The following is an 18,912-nucleotide window of genomic DNA, read 5'->3' as shown; positions in this document are numbered from 1 at the left end:
TTTTACTTGGTGCAACAATCAGCGAGGTCTCTCTCGCCGCTGGGCCCGTCTGGATCGATGTCTTGTTAATTTAAATTGGATTTCCCGTTTTCGTAATTTCTCTCTCAAACATCTTTCTCGTAGTTTCTCGGATCATTCTCCCCTCATTTTAGCTATCTCTGACTCTCTTAGCTTCAATCGTCATATTTTCAAATTTGATAATTTTTGGCTCGATTTCACTAGTTGTCACGACACTGTCAGAGAAGCTTTGCGTTCCCCTTCTCATGGTAATCCCCTCCATATCCTTACTCATCTTCTTTCTCGTATCAGATTCAAGCTCACCACTTGGAAATCTAATGGTATCTCTTCGTTAGATTCTGCTCTTATTCAAATCTTTGAGGTCTGATATTTTTTTAATCTTGAAAGTTTGGATGAGTCTTTTGAATCGCAGATGGATCTTACTGATAAATATGCCATGCTTGCTGCCATTCAAAGACAAATTTCCATCAAATGGGCTCAACGGGCCAAGCTTCTTTGGGTTTGCGATGGCGACAAGAATTCCAGTTTCTTTCATGCTTCGGCCCGCATCCGAGCTCATCACAATCACATCTCTCTTATCTCGGATGCTTCGGGTAATATCTATTCTGATCACTCTAGCATTGAAAATGCTTTTTTAAATTTCTATTCTAATCTTTGAGTGCGGTTCTTGCGAATCGATCCTATTGATTTAAATGATGTTATTCTTGCTTTGCTCGACGATCTTCCCGGACTTTCTTTTGACTCGGGTCGAATCTCATTCGTGAGGTTACTAGGGAGGAGATCTATTCCGCTCTCCTTGATCTCCCAACGGTAAATCCCCTGGCCCGGATGGCTTTAATGTTGAATTTTTTCGCTTTTTTTGGAATGACATTGGTGATCGTATTGTTGATGCTATTAATTATTTCTTTCACACGTCTCACCTTCCCACTTCTTGGGGTAAAACTTTTATTACTTTGATCCCTAAAAAGCCTAATCCCCGGTTGGTCTCGGATTTCCGTCCTATTTCTCTTTTGCAATATACATTATAAAAATCATTTCAAAGATTCTCTCGAATAGACTCAAGCCTGTTCTCCCTACATTAGTAGGTAGAGAGCAAGCGGGGTTTATTTCCGATAGGGGTGCCTTTGATAATGTTATAACTGTGCAGGAGGTGGCTCACTCTCTCGAATATGATCGTATATGCCCCCCTAGGATGATGATTAAATTAGACATTGAGAAAGCTTATGATACCCTCGATTTGGAGTGCAATTCTTGCCACCTTGACTAGAATGAACTTCACGACACTTGGGTTTCCGGGTCCGGGCAGGTCTTTCATCTTCCTCTTTCTCTATCACTGGTTAATGGTGTTCCTTCCCCCTGGTTCTCCTCCTCTAGAGGTATTCGTCAGGGTGATCCTTTATCCTCGTACTTATTCATTCTTGTTGCTCATAACCTTTCTGCTATTTTGAATCGTGCCATGATGATGGGCATGATTCCAGGTTTTAATCACAATCTTCAATCAAACTTCAATCATCTAATGTTTGCCGATGATATCATTTTGATTACTCGTGCCACCGGATACGTGGCACGAAATATCAATCTCTGTTTGACCATTTATTCACGCTTAGCGGGTCGGGAGATCCAATCAAGCCAAATCTCAAATCTTTCTTCCTTCTTGGTTTAATAGTAGAGTTGCCAGCAGACATTTGTCATATTTTTGGGCTTCAATCACGCTTCCTTCCCTCTGACTTATTTGGGCATCCTCATTTCTCCTAAACCAATTAGTGTTCTTTCCTTCAAGCCTATGATTGATAAGATTAGATTTCTGTGTGCTAGATGGAAAACCTACAAGCTCTCTTTGGCAGCCAAAGCTACTCTTATCAATTCTTCTCTTCTTTCTATTCCAACTTTTTACCTTTCAGCTTACCCTGTTCCTGACTCTGTTCTAAATGATATCACCCGTATTGTCAGGGACTTTTTTTGGTTTAAAAGGCGGCAATGGAAAGGGCATCCATCTCGATCAATTGAGGTCGTGGTGATAGAAAAATCGAGGGGGTTTAGGGCTTCGGAACCTCCTTTATGCAAAGTATTCCCTGATGGCAAAAAATGTTTTTAAATATCTTAATTCTGATCACATTTTCTGGGTTGATATTGCTAGACTCAAGTATGGATACATTAATTTCTGGACCAACCCTATACCTTCTAATTGTTCCTGGATCTTTCGTGGTATTTGCCGTGTTGCGGGTATTTTAAAACCTAATCTTTGGATCAAAACTGTCAATCCTTTAAAAACTTCTTTCTTAATGGACCCTTGGTTATTTGAAATTCCTTTAGCATTCAAACCAACTTACTTCAATGTTTTTGCTGAGTTCCATGAGGTTTGTCTCTCGGATCTTTATGCTGATGGTCTCTGGAATCATGACCTGCTTTTATTTTTGTTTGGTGATTTATTAAGCTCCATGATTATCAATTCCTGCACTTTTGACATGGATAGCTGCAATTTTTGGGTTTGGCATCCTCAGTCTTCTAATTTAAAGATTTCTTGACTATTTATAATCATCTCAATCATTGTTACGATCCCTAACTCTGTTTGGGATGGTTGGATTAAGATGTGGAAGATTATGGTTGCCCCAGAGTTAAGCATTTCATTTGGTCGTTGCTTCATGGCGAGTTTCTACTCTTGATTTTCTCGGTAGCATTAATCTTGGCCCCGAACATTATGTGTTTTTCTCGCAATATCCAATCGAATCTATTGATCACTTATTCAAGGACTCTGCTATGCCCATATTTCTTTGGAGTTCCATTAATCGTATTCTTAATATCAATGTATCCTTTCTTGATTCTATTTACTGCTGGTTATTGGATTCTTGAGTGTAATTACTCTATGCATACAATATCCATTATCATCGCCTATGTGTGGTTCATTTGGAAGGCTAGATGTGATGCTATCTTTCATAACATTGCTCCAAACTTCTCTAATATTGCTCTTCGTCTTTGTTGCCCATGTTAAAAGACTCTCTCGACAAAACTACGGTCTTACGGGTCGGGCGTCTTACTGCGAATAATTTCTCCACTCGCAGATGGCCTATTCACTGTTTTATGCTCACACCGGAGCGACATTTCTAAGACAGTAAAGCTGGGTTTCTTTGTCTCCAACCATTCTAATGTTGTCTATTTTTGCGTGTGGCTTGTTTCTACTGAGTCTTGCGAGTGTAGTCGGGATCATGGCTTTGGGGATTCTTTCGTCCAGTGTTTCCATTGATCGTCGGATGAACATTCGTCGTATTCTCCACTCGCAACCCCGACATTTCTCCGATCTTATCGATGGCTGACAATCCCGTTTCTTGGCGTCTCTGCTCCCTGCGATCTTGGATACTTCTCATCTTCTCCAAGCTGCTGGTAATCCCTCTTTGGTGGCCATTCCTAGTCGTTGGAATGGACCCGACTCGCTCTTCTTGGCGTCGGCTCCATCAATTGCAACCTTAACCTCTTCCTGTCCGGCCGGGATTTGCCCCGATGGTTAATGAAGTTATTCTCTGATTTTGGCTTTACATTCTAGTTTATGTTTTAGTTTTTGTAATCTTTGTTCATTTTCTCTGGTTTGTTACTCTAGCTTTCTTCTTCATCCATCTTTTGGTTGTATTAAACTCTTTGTAATCCTCTTTTTGGTTCTAATAAAAATTAGCTCTATCTGAGCTCTTTCCCCAAAAACCATTGGCAGTGAGTTTTTCCAAATGATCAATAAAACTCACTCTTGTGTGTGTGTTTTTTTTTGGTTGGTTGCACGTTTACTTTTTAACCCCATGCACACTATTAAAATATAGTATAAAGTATATAAATATTTTTTTTGTAATAACAAAATTATATTTTTATTCAAAATTTATGAAATGACCTTTGGTAATTTTAATATTTGTATAGATGTAATGAATAAAACCAGCTGAAATATTTTTGTAGTATATTTGTAAAAATATCAATTTAATCACTATTAAAAATTATTAAAAAATTTATAATTTTGATATAATGAATAAAATTAATTTAATTAAAAAAAACATATACATGAAACATATTGATCTTAAGAACTATTAGAAATTTTAATAGTATATACGCACAGTTTTTTTTTTTTAATCTTTTAATATATAATAATATATTTTAATGGTGCATATTGAATAAAGAGATATATATATATATATATAAGGGCTTGTTTGGATTTTAAAGGAAGTTATGGGTTGTAGTGAATAAAATAGCGGGATAAACTCAATTTCGAATTAGTTCAGGGTGGTAAAAGTAAAACGTCAGAGAAGAACAGCTTTCGCTTGGCATCCATGATCATCCCTGCAATTTCATTGAAGAGCTCTTAGCCCACCATGTCAATGGCGCTTGGAGACATCTGAGAGACTTTGGAGAATTTCCATCTGTTCAACTAGACTACACGATCATGTCCTCCAGCTTCGCTCGCTTCCTTGTTATCAAGCGCTCCATATCGTCCTCTCCTCATCTCTCTCGGAGATTAAAGCAAACAGGTAACATGCATTCCAAAATTCCCTTAAGAAACACCATGAATTTTCATCATTTTCATTCCCAAATTGATTTATTTCCTATCAATTTTTCAATCCCTAGTATTTTCTATCAAGATCGGCTGTTACTAGTGCAGAATCAATGAAAAAGTTGCTTTTTTTTTTTCTTTTGGGTGCTAGTTTTGCTAAGCTAGGTCATGGATCATAGCGCTTCTCTTAGTCTTTGAACTAGTCTCTGATGGTTTAACTATTGTGCTATTATGTAGAAGATGAGATAGTTAAGATGTTCAAGCTCCCTAACACCAGAGAAAGCTCTGTCCTCCCTCCAATGTCTTCTCGGACGCCGAAGAGTGATCCCTCAGCCCGTGCACTGGATGAGAGGTTTCTAAGAATACTGAAGATATTCAAATGGGGTCCTGATGCAGAGAAAGCATTGGAAGTGCTCATGTTGAGGGTGGACCGCCGATTGGTTCGGGAGGTCCTCAAGTCATCTGTTGAAATGCCTGTGAAGATACAATTCTTCAAATGGGCTGGAAAAAGAAAGAATTTTGAGCATGATTCGACGACGTATATGGCCTTGATACGTTGTCTTGATGATGCCGGCCTTGTCGGGGAAATGTGGAAGGTGATGCAAGAGATGGTGCGAAGCACTTGTATTGTCACGCCGACAGACTTATCAGAGATTGTTAAGATTCTTGGCAAGGCAAAGATGGTAAACAAGGCGTGTTCGATCTTTTATCAGGTGAAAACTAAGAAATGCCAGCCTACATCGCATACTTATAATAGTATGATCATTATGTTGATGCAAGAAGGTCACTATGAGAAGGTTCATGAACTTTACCATGAGATGTGCAATGAAGGTTATTGTCTTCCGGATACTGTGACATACAATGCACTTGTCCAGGCTTTCAGTAAATTGGGTAGAGAAGAGTCTGCTGTTAGACTGTTTGAGGAGATGAAAGAGAACAGGCTACAACCAACTGCCAAGATCTATACTACTTTGATTGGATTGTTCTTTAAATCCGGGAAGATCGACAAGGCGTTGTCTTTGTTTCATGAAATGAGGTGCAAATGTTGTACGCCAAATGTGTTTACTTACACTGAGTTGATAAAGGGGCTTGGTAAAGCAGGGAGAGTAGAGGAAGCTTATGGCTTTTATCTTGAAATGCGACGAGAGGGTTGTAAACCAGACACTGTGCTCATGAATAATCTAATTAACATTTTCAGCAAAGCCGGGCGCTTGGAGGATGCTATTAAGCTATTTGAGGAGATGGAGTCTCTTCAATGCACACCAAGTGTAGTTACCTATAATACAGTTATCAAATCACTTTTTGAATCTAAATCACATGCATCTGATGCTGCTGCTTTGTTTGAGAAAATGAGGAGGCAAGTCACTCCCAGTGCTTTTACTTATTCAATTGTCATTGATGGATATTGCAAGAGTAATAGATTGGAGAAGGCATTGATGCTACTTGAGGAGATGGATGAAAATGGTTTCCCTCCCTGCCCAGCGGCTTATTGCAGTATCATTGATGCTCTTGGAAAATCAAAACGGTATGAAGCTGCCAGTGAGTTATTTCAGGAATTGAAAGAAAACTGTGGTTCTTCTACTTCTAGAGTTTATGCCGTGATGATCAAGCATTTTGGAAAATGCGGTCGGCTCAATGATGCTATAAATCTTTTCGATGAAATGAAGAAACTTGGCTGTGTTCCTGATGTATATGCATACAATGCTCTGATGTCTGGTATGGTAAGGGTTGGCATGATGGATGAAGCTTATTCCTTGTTTTGGACAATGCAGGAGCAGGGCTGTGTTCCTGATATAAACTCTCACAATATCATTTTAAATGGATTGGCAAAGGTCAGAGGTCCAAGTCGGGCAATGGAGATGTTATCGAACATGAAAGAGTCTCTGGTTAAACCAGATGCTGTATCATACAACACGATACTTGGTGCTTTTAGCCGTGCTGGTATGTTTGAAGATGCGGCAAAGCTAATGAAGGAGATGAGTTCAAAGGGATTCAAATATGATCTCATCACATATTCATCAATACTTGAGGCCATTGGAAAGATCGACGAGGAACCTGCAGAATTGGTTCAATAGGAGAATAAGACAACAACTGTTGCTGAGCCTGAGACCCGGTTGGCGGTTGAATGTTTGATTTCTTTCATACTTCATGGAACACCTTCAAGAAAGAAAATGGGGAAATTCACATCATCTATACTCGGTGCAAAAGGGCTTAATGTATCGAACCTGATGGACATTCATTTTAAAGTTCTGTTATGTGATGAACCGCTACCATTTCCGGAACTGGAACTGCTGTTTGCCCATAACTGATCTGGGCTGTTCTAACCATGCAGAGTTCGTCTAGAAAAACCAGGCTGTTGTCTCACTGCAGCAAAACTGAAGGAACTGATCTAGAATGAGCAACAACAGCAGGAGATATATTTCATCTCTTTCATGAAGAGAGACACAGTAAAATCAGTTGATTCATATTGGGTTATTTAAGATTAAAGCACTCAAGACTTGTGCTAAACATCACTTTCAGTTTTTCAAGTTGTCATTACCTTGTGATACATCAAAGACATCAAATTCTCGCCAAGTGTTTTATTGTGCAAAAAATAAGTATTGGCATGGACATGTACATCCATATGAAAGTTCCATAACAACAGGTAAAAAAAAAAAAAGAAAAGAGGATAGAGAGCATAATCAATTCTAATAAATTTTCTTCTTTGACTAAAGCTACAGAACAGGTTAACAGAAAAAAAAAAATACTAAATTTTCCTATTTATGTTGCTCGATGCAAATAATTTTTATTACTTTTGGTGTAAAGAATCAATCAATATTGGGAGTATCAGCTTCCAACTTTTTCCATATGACTAGAAGGCTATCAGAACTGGATCACCAACTGCATACAACCACCCTGGCTATGCTAAGTAACACAACTCCTCACTGCAAGAGCAACCGAAGCCCGGTTTTCAGGTCCTCCATGGTAATAGTAATTAGTTCGTCAGCATCTGTGCAGTCGAAAATCAAGCCTGAGGTCCAAGTTCTCTCGAGCATTCATGAGCAAAGGTTCAATCAAACCCCCATTCATCTGCTTTCGAAGTTCCTCTGTGGTCTCCCTGTTGATCAGTTCAGCAACAGCCTCAAGTGTACAAGATGGGTGTAACTTGAACCCATAAAGTGTACTTTTCTCATCAACATCGGTCATCTTTATGTGTAAGATCTGAGCGAGTTCAGTTGTAGTGAAGTCATCAAAGTAGAAGAACTTTGTTACCCTTCTACAGAATCCTTCATTGGATTCGATCACCCGTTTCATTGGCTCACGATATCCAGCAAAAATAACGACTATCCTTCCACTGTCCATTACTGACATTATCTCTTCTAATGCCTCTAGTCCATAGTCCTTGTCATCTGATTTCTGCATTGGTATCAACCTATAGGCTTCATCTACAAAAAGAATTCCTCCATCTGCTTCCATAATCTGTAAACGACGGCACAGTGTAAGATCAAGGCATAAAATGTATGATGACTCAATCAGAACTTGTTAATCTTCATTGTACTATATAAGCATTTGAAGAATTGCTTTCAGCAAGATAGAGAACCCCACAAAATGATTTGGCGTATACCTACTGAATATACCAAAGTTTGAATATGACTTGGATACAGTTTATACGCAAAAGCAGTTTTACAAAAGTGGGGGAAAAATTGTTATCAAGAAGACTCATCAGTAGACTAACAAAGCTACCGTACTATTTATGAATTGACAAAATGGAACACAGGTAAAATTTTCAAAATGAAGGGCATCTTGCAGGATTGAAAAATATAGGCTAGTTGCTTCATTCTTATGTGATGTGATGCAATAGAGAGTTGATGCCTTCAGAAAACAAATAGAGATACCTTTTTCCTCGTCTTTGGTCCGGTATGTCCTACAAACTCTCCAACCAGGTCAGTTCGTTGCACTTCTGTTACCTTATCACTGGGTAAAATGCCAACCATATGGAGAAGTTTGCCCAATGCTCGGGCAACCATTGTCTTCCCTGCACAGAAGACAAGAAATTCATAATTTTGGCAGACTAAACATGGCAAGGAATGGTGGATGATTTATAAATTCAAATGAAGCAAGAATAATTCTCCTAGGCAAATAAATTCACGGTCACATGACAGAAACAATAAACCTATTTAATGGCAACTTGGTAAGTTTTGTCAAGACTATCCACTAGTCACACAAAAAAGCAAGATGCATTTGAGAAATAACGAATCTGAGGCCTTTCAGTGCATAAGCTTCCTTCTCCTACAAGACATAAGCTTTCAGCCAAATTCGAGATTATAAAATTAGAATTCGAGAAAAGGACAACCATAAAACTGAATGGATATCTAACTAGATGGGACCAAATTGTTTTTCAACAAATACCAATATCATAGAAGCATTTACTGAAAAACGTAACCGCTTGGCTCAAGTTTCTTTCTACCCTCTAATATGAAGAAAAGAATACCCATGTGAAACAAGATTATTTTAGATAATTCTCTCAATTCACCAATGCCAGAACATTTTGTTATATGCTTTATTAACCATCCAATACTTTCGCCTTTAGTGCAACATAATGGACTCTCATGATTTAATCAGATGTCACATAGATGTAAAGTTCAAGTATTGTTTACACCACCTAATTGCAAGGAACAAATATAACTAATTTTAGAATAATTAAACCATCATATAACAATGTCCATGAACATAATAAATACCTGTGCCAGGGTTACCCATGAACGCCATGTGTGGAGGCCTTCTTGCAGAAATGCTCAAACCCAGAGTCCTCCGTTTTTCATCAAACAACATTCCCCTGGCCCATCGACGCAACTGCATTTTGAGTTCCTGCAACCCCACAATATCTGATATGGCTGCTTCAAATTCATCCATTTTCTCTTTCACCTTGCTGCAGGTCTCCATGGCTTTCCTCTTTTTTTGCTTGTCAATGTGATACTGTATAAGTGCCAGCAGCTTATCGTTTCTATGGCCTTTCTTGATATGATCTAGAGGGGTCAACTGGTCCTATGGTGCAGGAATGACAAAATAAGTAACATCTTTATTTCTGCTTCAGTTTTTCATAATGAATGCCAATTAACAATTAAAAATGCTTGCAGATGCTAAGCAAAGCATACATCATCAGTGGCACTGCAATTGGCATTGTGCTCTAGCAAAGTGCTCACAGTATCGCAACTATCTGTTTGATGTGCATACCATGCAGCCAAATGCAATGGAGTCATCCCATTCTGCAGCACATACAAATTCCAATTAGTGAAATGTATCTCAAAGTTCCAAACATAAAAGTGGGCTGTCAAAGTTCCAATTATACGTAGCCAGGTCAAGAGAAGACTACAGATCTTGATTGAATTCTAAGATGTAGGAAATAGAAAAAGAGCGAGAAAATATCTTACCTTGGCTTTGGCCTCCAGAAATGCACCATGCTCAATAAGTATTTTTGCTGATTCATTGCAGCCATTTTTTGCCGCCATGTGTAGAGGTGTTTCATCAAACTAAACAGTTTAAACTCAAGTCAATTTTTTTTTTTCCGAAAACTTACTACATTCAAAACAAATCAAATCATCAATATTCCAAAAAAACGTCAAAATCCATTTAAGATTTCTTCTATGGATTACCGTATTTGTTGCCTCCAACTCAATTTTTTCAGCACCCTTCCACTCAAGCAAAAACTTGACAATTCCATAATTATTATGCCCAGCTGCTACATGAAGAGGTGTCTGCATCATCTGCACTCATGAAAGTAAAAAACTGATCAACACACCACAAAGCCATGCAGTCCCACCCACATTGGAAAGTAGGTCTAAGGTAAAAAATGAAGCCATCCCGTAACAACAAGGATTGAAAACCCACATAGCTTCTAATTATGCAAGTAATCCAATCTTATCATGAAGAAATCAAAGAAATTTTAATAAAGAAACCCAAAGAAAATATAATGCTGCGTACATGTCAAAACACTAAATTCAGGGGGAAAATGGATAGCATAAAGTGAAAATGGTGAATAATTCTCATCTCAGATAAAAAATAACCATGAGCCAAAAAATTTTGCAGAGAAGTATATTCGCAAATTCAAAACAAATCCATAGGAAAAAAAGGGAGTTCAGACAAACTCGCGAAAAAAATCCTACAGCAAACAAGACCTAAAAAACTTAAAAATCCAAATTTTCGAGCAATATATTGGGGAAAAAAAAGTGAAGCAATACAGAGAAATTCCCAAATGTGGTAAGAGATCCAGAAGAAAAGAACAGAAACAACGAAATTAAAAGGACAATGAGAACTCGAAAAAAAAAATACATACGAATAAATCTCCACAAAAACAATTGAACAGAAAACAAAAACAGCACAAAAACACATAGCAATCAACACCAGAAACAAGAAACGAATGAGATACATAGAAAAACAACTAGAAGACCAAAACCAAAAGTCCCACAATTCAACAAAACCATTCAAATGCTACTGAATGCCTCAATGATCAAACCTCCACAGAACAACCTCAACAAAGGACTAAATTTCAACAAAATCAAAGGCAACAGCAAGCTCAAGAACCAAGGCGAGAAAGAGAACATAAAAATGGCTTACATAGCCGCTGCGCGCGTTGAGGAGAGAGGGGTTCTCCTCGAGCTTGCTCCGGAGACCAAGAAGATCATTGTAGAGCGCGCAGTCATGGATCGTCGCCGGCTTCATCGGCCTCCGCCGCTGCTCTTGAGCCCCCGGCATCCTTCGTTTCTGGCGAGAAGACCACCACGAAGAAGCAAAGAAGTCGAGAGCGAGAGAGAAAAAGAAGCCTCGTGTTGCGTGGGACCCACACACGAATTTAGTAACTGTTTATTAATATATTATTATTATTATTATTATATGAATGCCGAAATTTATATATATATATATATTGGAATTTTCTTGGAAAGAAGGCGCGAAGAATCTGGTCCGTTGAAAAGGAGTTGAGGAGGTCATGGCCGTAGGATTGGGGTAGAGGATGACACCGGCTATTTATGACCGTTGGATCTGAAGGTTTGCTTTTGGTTGTGTTGATCACGAGGGGATTCTGGCCGTTGATGGGGAAGTAGAGGCGGTGGGATGGAGAAAAAGGTAATAATATTAATATTTTATTGACATGTGATGCCAGATAGGGAGGAGCTGTGAACCATATGATTGATTGAATGAACGCGTCGGTGGCCCAGGTCCAATCTGACGTCGTTGGCGTAAACCGGCTTTGAATGGGCCCAATAAGATTGAAAAGCCCAATACGTAAGCTACAATGCTACATTAGTTATGAGAAATTGTAGGGGTGCATGTGCAAACGACTTGTATAAATGCCTATGGAAGGGGAATTTATTATATATATATGTGTAAGAATGATTTTTTTAAAGTTTGTTTGCATTGTTAATTATATGCAATTGTTTTTTTTTCAAAAATAATAAATATTTTTTATAGTGTAAATTATATAAAAAAAAAATATTATTATAAATATCAAAATATTTAAAGATGGAGTAAATTATAAATCCAAAAATATTAGTATGGTTGTGCATGGGTTTGTTTTGAAAAGAATGGCAAATCAAATCAAATAGGGCACACATATATTGGGGTATTAATTCTAAATTTGTGCATACTGATTTCTCTTAATTTAAGGGAGGGGGTTATTAATTTCAACAAACCTAAGGCAAAACTTCTAACCATAATTTGATATCATTTTATAGACTTCAAAGCAAATAGTGTAAAGCATAATTTCTTCTAATACTCACTTTTTTTTTATATGTTACAAATTTATGTTATTTTTTATTTGTCTTTTTCTAACATTAAGAAGCATTTATTTTTTTTCTAAAATTACTTTTAACATTTAATTTAACTTTTTTTTATTGAAATTAAATAAAAAAATGTAATTTTAATAATATATTTTTAATATTAAAAATTGAAATCTCCTGCAATGGACAGTGTTGGATCATGGCTGTCTTTGCTGTTTCACATGGACAATGCCAATAACATTGGCGAAGTCAAGATGTTTGTTGGCAAGAAAAGAATGTATAGCCAAGATCATGCTGTAAAGTCTCCCACTCTGCAACAAGAAACATAATAAACAATCACCTGAAACACATATAGCTATATATGGATAAAATTAGAAAAAATAATTATTATTTTAAAAATATAAATACATGTGGGAATATAAATAGAAGTAGAGCTTTCTGGAAAAATGAAATCATATCCAATTGGAGAGGGGTCCAGTGAGACAGAGACAAAACAGAGTAGTACTGTATTGACAGCAATTGGCTTTAAACATTAAGTAGCTAAACTGTCCACCAACTACTACTTGCTAGAGGATGACAATGTAATCATTTGTTCTGAAGTGATAAAGATTCCAATTCATATCTCCCATTAATAATTTAATATCATCAAGGTAATTAGGAATTAAATTTTGAATGGAAATTTACTCATCCTTTGTCAAAAATAAAATAAAATAAAATAAAATAAAATATACTCGTCTACAAAAGGTAAAGTTTGAAGCCAATCTTCACTTAATAGTTTTTGGTAAATATCCCAAATCTTCTGCGTCTACCAGATTCTCCTGGGTCACCCTGAGGAGATTTGGGGGGTTGGAGAACTTCGATGTGAGCGAACATATTAGAGATGTTGGGGAATTAGTTGCCAAAGCAATTATGTTGAATATTTAGTTTACTATAAATGATTGTATTTTTAATGCTAATTGTTTGCCTACGCACGATTTCATTTTGAAAATTGACCGTGTGATATTGTCTTGGCTCTCTTCAGTTCCCGAAGATGCGCATGCGACGATGGAGGATCTTATTGCATTAATTCGACATAGTTCGGAGGCCCTTGGGATCAGTGGAATGGAGACTGGAGGCGATCCACCTCCAGGAGCAGATCAAGTATATCTCACGAGTTAGTCTGTTTCTGGTGGGATATTGAGGATCCCATGTTGATCCTCATTTTGTGGTTGTCGTTTTAGTGTTTTCTTCTGTTGGGTTTTATACTCATTTTTTGTGATGTTCTGTTATGTTTTTTTTAAGAAACTTGTGCTTCATTTGTATCATGACTCTCCTTTTTGTTTAATTGAAGTGATTTATCGATCTTTTTTTAAAAAAAACAACGAAAAGGACAAGAGAAAGTGAAATAAAGCATCAGGAGGAGGAGGTTAGCCAACAATAATGCTTTATATGGATCTCACTTCTTCTTTTTATATGCAAAGTGCCCACCTTTACTCATATTTATCTATATTTTTTTTTACATTTATAATATATAAATTAACAAAACAATTAATTATATCTCTTGCATGTGACTGCATCTTGCCTTCAAAGCTAATACTGATTTCACAAACCTTCAAAGATGAACACTTGTTTCCTAATTATATATGATCTGTGATTCTATGAAAAGGATAGTTTTTTCCATTAAAAAACTAATTTTTACAGTTGGTGGTGCATCAGAGTTGCGAAAAAAGAAAGCTTATGATTTTAACATTCTTAAAAAATGGTGAATTTTTTTCCTTATCTTTGTTGGTTTGATCATGAGTTCATAATAACAATGTCATGAAGCAAATGCATTTCAATCAAAAACACCAACTTTGATTCTGAAATCTTTGTTTTTGCTTGTGATTTCTTATTTATCAGTGATTTGCGGAGAAAAATTCAACGTTAATCAAAGAAATTTTACTGCTTTTCAAATCCACCAGCAGCACCACCACCAACACCACTGGGTCCCACACTCTCTTCTCGTTCTCTCTCTATCTCTACAATGAGAACGAGGTCAAAATATCTCTGCTTGAGAGAGAGAGAGAGAGAGAGAGAGAGAGTGGGAATATATTGATTTCCAGAAAGTTGGCAACTTTTGCGTTTACTTGTGAACAAAGATGTCTACTACGTCGCCGCCGACGTCGTCTCCGGGGCCAACTTCACCACCGGTGACGCCATCCACTCCCTCACCACCGCCACCTTCGACGCCAACGGCAGTGCCTCCTACGACTCCTGTGTCTTCTCCTCCGCCGCCTCCGACCACGTCCACACCTTCTGGCTCTTCTCCTCCGCCGCCTCCGACGACGTCTACACCCTCTGGCTCTTCTCCTCCACCGCCTCCGGCGACTTCGTCCGGTGGGTCAGTGCCGGTGACTCCCACCGTGCCTTCAGGGAACACCACCGGTGGGGGTACTTCGAGCTCAACATCGAACTCGACTGGGACCGTGGTTGGTGTGGCCGTCGGCGCCGTGGTGATTTTCTTGGTGCTATGTGGCCCTTTGCTGCTGTTATTGCCGGAGAAGGAAGCGCCGGCTGCGTCCGCCGCCACCACCACCTCCACCTCTGCCACATCGTAAAGGTACTACCTTTACAGCTTGTTTCTTCAATTTCCCCTAGTTTTATACCTGGAACGGAGATCTGGTTGATAGCACTAGGGTTTCAAAAGAAAATGGTCTTTTAGTGTTAGAGCTCCTTTGGATGAACCGAAGTTGAATGGAGCTTGAATTTTTTTAGCTTTAACTGGGGAAAGTCTCTTCTTTTATGACTTATATTAGTTATATATGAAGCGAAATTAAGAAGCCCAAACTATGATATTTGGACAAATTGCTTGGCTTTTCTCAGTCACTTTGGAAAATCTGGTTGTATCTGCATCTCAGAATGCTTTTGATGATTATAGACTTATTGAAGATTTGTATTTGTTTAGTGTAATTTTTATCAGAACTGACGGTTTTTGTTGTTCATTTTCATGATCAATACTGCTAATTTGATGCACCAGCAAGTTTTACTATAACATCTGGTTGGCATTGCTGGATTCAACAGATGAAGTGACTCGACTTTTTTGTTTTATTGATCTGAGTGTTCTTGCAGATGAATTGTATGGTGGACAGGCTCAGAATTGGAAGCAGAATGCTCCTCCACCTTCTGATCATGTTATCAAAATACCTCCGCCTCCTCCTCCTCCCGCTCCTCCGGGACCATTTGTTCCCCATCATCGATTTCCACCACCTCACTCCCCACCTCCTCGACCACCACCACCACCACCACCACCACCTGCCTTCTTTAACAGCAGTGGAGGAACAGGTTCCAGCTCTTCAGGTCCTGATAATTCTTTACCTCCTCCATCTCCTGGAATTTCCCTTGGTTTCTCGCGAAGTACCTTTACTTATCAAGAGCTAGCAAGGGCAACAGATGGATTCTCTGATGCTAATCTGCTCGGGCAGGGTGGTTTCGGTTATGTGCATAGAGGAGTGCTTCCAAACGGTAAAGAGATTGCTGTCAAGCAATTAAAATCTGGGAGCGGGCAGGGGGAACGTGAGTTTCAGGCAGAGGTTGAGATTATCAGTCGTGTGCATCACAGACATTTGGTTTCATTGGTTGGATATTGCATTTCTGGAGGGCAGAGACTACTTGTCTATGAGTTTGTTCCTAACAACACATTGGAGTTCCATTTGCACGGTAATACTTTCAAATTTATGACTATTTTTGATTCATGGGTGCAATGAATAAATCGAGTTAAATTCTTGTTAGTGTGTGTTTGACATCAATTACCAACTGTGCAATGTATAAACTGAGTTAAATTCTTGTTAGAGTGTGTTTGGCATCTACTACCAACTTCACCAACCATGATTGTGAAGCATCTCTGATTTATTCAGTACTAGAAAGGAAACTATGAAATAAAGAAGCGCTTAGATGTTTGTTTGTAGTTTCTAGCATTCACGTCATCATTTAAATTTGCCAAATTGTTTGAGTTTTGCAGGGAAAGGTCAACCAAATATGGATTGGTCTACAAGATCAAAAATTGCTTTAGGATCTGCTAAAGGATTGGCTTATCTGCATGAGGATTGTGAGTAACTGTTTACTTTTGATATTCCTTGTTAAACAGTTGATATTTTCAATATGTGTGTGCGCTAATTGTAGCTGTTGAGAGCAACATAACATGCTCTTGATTTTTTTCATCGTTCTATCTATAGGCAATCCTAAGATTATTCATCGTGATATTAAGGCGGCTAATATTCTTCTTGATTTCAAATTTGAGGCAAAGGTGAGGAAATTTCAATGATCCTTTCTTTCTGATCATTATTTTTTGCCCTGTATGCTGTAACATACATACTGGATAGAGAGATAGATGACCCCAGAAATAAAAAAAAAAGTCTCGAGGTTGACTAAATAATAATCTTTGTTGATGGATTTGTAGCTAAAATTTAAAATTTTCACTATCCAATGTAGTAAAGCAAAGATAATACACCCAAAAAAAAAAGAGCTTTCTCTCTACTTTCATTCAGTGCTGGTTTTCCATTTAAAGGTTACATGAAGTAATAGTCTATCCTTCACTATTATGGACCCTTTTAGTGATTTCAGTAACTTTAGCCTGCTTTTGCAGCTAAAAATTTTTCACCGAACTAAAAATTTATCAAAAAACTGATGCTTTCTTAGTATTATGTCTGTTGTTGATTCACAGCCAACATTTTCATTTAATAAATATGTGGCTATTTGCAGGTTGCAGATTTTGGACTTGCAAAATTTGCATCTGATAACAACACTCATGTTTCAACGAGAGTCATGGGAACTTTTGGGTAAATAAAATATATCATTCCCTTTTCTCAGTACTAATTTTAAAACAAACATGTTTCCACTGAAAAATCCTGATTGTTCAAATGGTATTCCTGTTTCATAGTATTGTTATTCTTGTTTTTTAATGAAAGAACATTTTTTTTGGTGGATAACCTTGTATCTTGGGTGAGTGTCTTGTTATCGGTGTATCATCTAATTCTAAACCTTACACTACTTTACTCCCTGTAAGTAACACAAACTCGTCTTCTGTAATGCTAATCTGTCAATTCCTCCAGGTATTTGGCACCGGAATATGCTGCTTCTGGCAAGCTAACAGATAAATCAGATGTCTTCTCCTTCGGGGTCATGCTTCTGGAGTTGATCACAGGAAGACGGCCTGTTGACAGCCATGCTTTCGATGATAGCTTGGTTGATTGGGTTAGTCTCTTGCCTGGGTCAAATTTGATCATATATCTTCACAGCTTTTGCAGTGAGAAATTTGACTGCTTGTTACTGTAGGCAAGGCCCTTGCTCACACATGCTTTAGAAGAAGGCAATTATGATCCTCTCGTCGATCCAAGGTTGGAGGAGAACTATAATCCTAATGAGATGGCACGGATGGTCGCTTGTGCTGCTGCTTGTGTTCGTCACTCTGCAAAGCGTCGGCCTCGAATGAGTCAGGTACTCTTTCCGCTTCATAAAATTTGCTCAATATATACACTTCATGAAGTTGCAATAAATAAGTTCTCCAGCTGTGAATTTAAATAGTGTCATTTCATTTCGAAGTTTGTACTATTTTTTTGATTGTCTTCTAAGTTCTAAACCAACTTCAAAGATGTTCAAACTTGAATTCATTTTTGAATGGGAAACTGAGTAGGTGGTTCGAGCATTGGAAGGAGATGTGTCCCTTGAAGATTTGAATGAAGGTGTTCGACCTGGCCACAGTAGGATATATGGTTCCTACAGCGGTAGTTCAGATTATGATACTATGCAATACAATAAGGACCTGGAGAAATTCAGAAAAATGGCACTTGGGCCATTTACCAGTAAAGATTATGCCAGTAGTGAGTATACTGTGCCGGCGAGTGAACATTCTCACATGCCATTGGTATCAAGCAACGAAAGCCGGGAGACCGGAGAGACGGAGATGCAGAACACGAAGAATTTCATTTAACTGATATATATTTTTTTCTGCTGCAGCATTGTGAAACTTTTTTGTCTTGTTTAATTGTAAAAGTTTTCCTTTTTTCTTTCTTTTCATACTTATGATTATTAAAGCCACTGTGGCCATATTTTTCCGGAAATTTGCAGACATGTATCTGGCTTTGCTATTGCTGCAGAAATTGTATGTATTTTTCTAACAGAGAGTATAACTGATTGAATTTATTTTTCTTTTTTCAAATTGGAAATGATAATATTTATAGCTTGTCTTTTGGATGATTTTTCAGTCTTTAATGGTTTGTTATCACTATTCAAATTCCAAACTATTTGGAATTTTTTATAATTATTTTACATTAACAGTATTATTTACTCAATGAATCTACATAATAAATAATTTTATTGCGGCATACACGAGAAAACCCCAAATACATGGTCAATCTAATTTAAAAAAACGTTTTTAATCGATATATATGCAAAATCACTGAAGAATTTTTCTTTTTTCCCCAAATAAGGGCTCCAATCTTCTACAATTTGTGGTTGACTGAAGAGAAGAAGAGAAAAACATAACCTTTGAGGATATACTGTTCACTTTGCAGGTATTTTTTAGTATTTCGCTTCTCAATTTAGTTTCTTATCCATTCTCTTTAATAATGTATTTTCAGTTCATTTGAAATTAATAAAATGACA

General features: G+C 37.7%; 3 protein-coding genes across 3 annotated transcripts; 2 read left to right on the top strand and 1 right to left on the bottom strand.

The window, feature by feature from the left end:
• Positions 1–4,299: 4,299 nt before the first annotated feature.
• On the top strand, positions 4,300–7,199 carry LOC120261082 (pentatricopeptide repeat-containing protein At3g16010). The gene is made up of 2 exons (XM_039268759.1): positions 4,300–4,517; positions 4,778–7,199. The coding sequence occupies exons 1-2, from the start codon at positions 4,433–4,435 to the stop codon at positions 6,613–6,615; spliced, it is 1,923 nt and encodes a 640-aa protein (XP_039124693.1). The 5' UTR covers positions 4,300–4,432; the 3' UTR covers positions 6,616–7,199.
• LOC120261083 (ribulose bisphosphate carboxylase/oxygenase activase, chloroplastic) lies at positions 7,096–11,316 on the bottom strand. Its single transcript, XM_039268760.1, is given in 8 exon segments — positions 7,096–7,542; positions 7,544–7,999; positions 8,416–8,555; positions 9,262–9,565; positions 9,676–9,786; positions 9,952–10,050; positions 10,174–10,284; positions 11,135–11,316. Coding segments are annotated over 8 exon segments (1,440 nt in total). The 5' UTR covers positions 11,273–11,316; the 3' UTR covers positions 7,096–7,461.
• A 3,008-nt stretch (positions 11,317–14,324) lies between these two features.
• LOC120260137 (proline-rich receptor-like protein kinase PERK1) lies at positions 14,325–18,481 on the top strand. Its single transcript, XM_039267577.1, has 9 exons — positions 14,325–14,868; positions 15,136–15,205; positions 15,290–15,969; positions 16,271–16,357; positions 16,485–16,555; positions 17,011–17,087; positions 17,361–17,502; positions 17,584–17,745; positions 17,942–18,481. The coding sequence occupies exons 1-9, from the start codon at positions 14,412–14,414 to the stop codon at positions 18,236–18,238; spliced, it is 2,043 nt and encodes a 680-aa protein (XP_039123511.1). The 5' UTR covers positions 14,325–14,411; the 3' UTR covers positions 18,239–18,481.
• The last annotated feature ends 431 nt before the right edge of the window (positions 18,482–18,912 follow it).

Source organism: Dioscorea cayenensis, chromosome 5 (genome assembly GCF_009730915.1).
Source record: "Dioscorea cayenensis subsp. rotundata cultivar TDr96_F1 chromosome 5, TDr96_F1_v2_PseudoChromosome.rev07_lg8_w22 25.fasta, whole genome shotgun sequence".
NCBI classification, from domain to species: Eukaryota; Viridiplantae; Streptophyta; class Magnoliopsida; order Dioscoreales; family Dioscoreaceae; genus Dioscorea; species Dioscorea cayenensis.
This window is presented reverse-complemented; position numbering and strand designations above follow the sequence as displayed.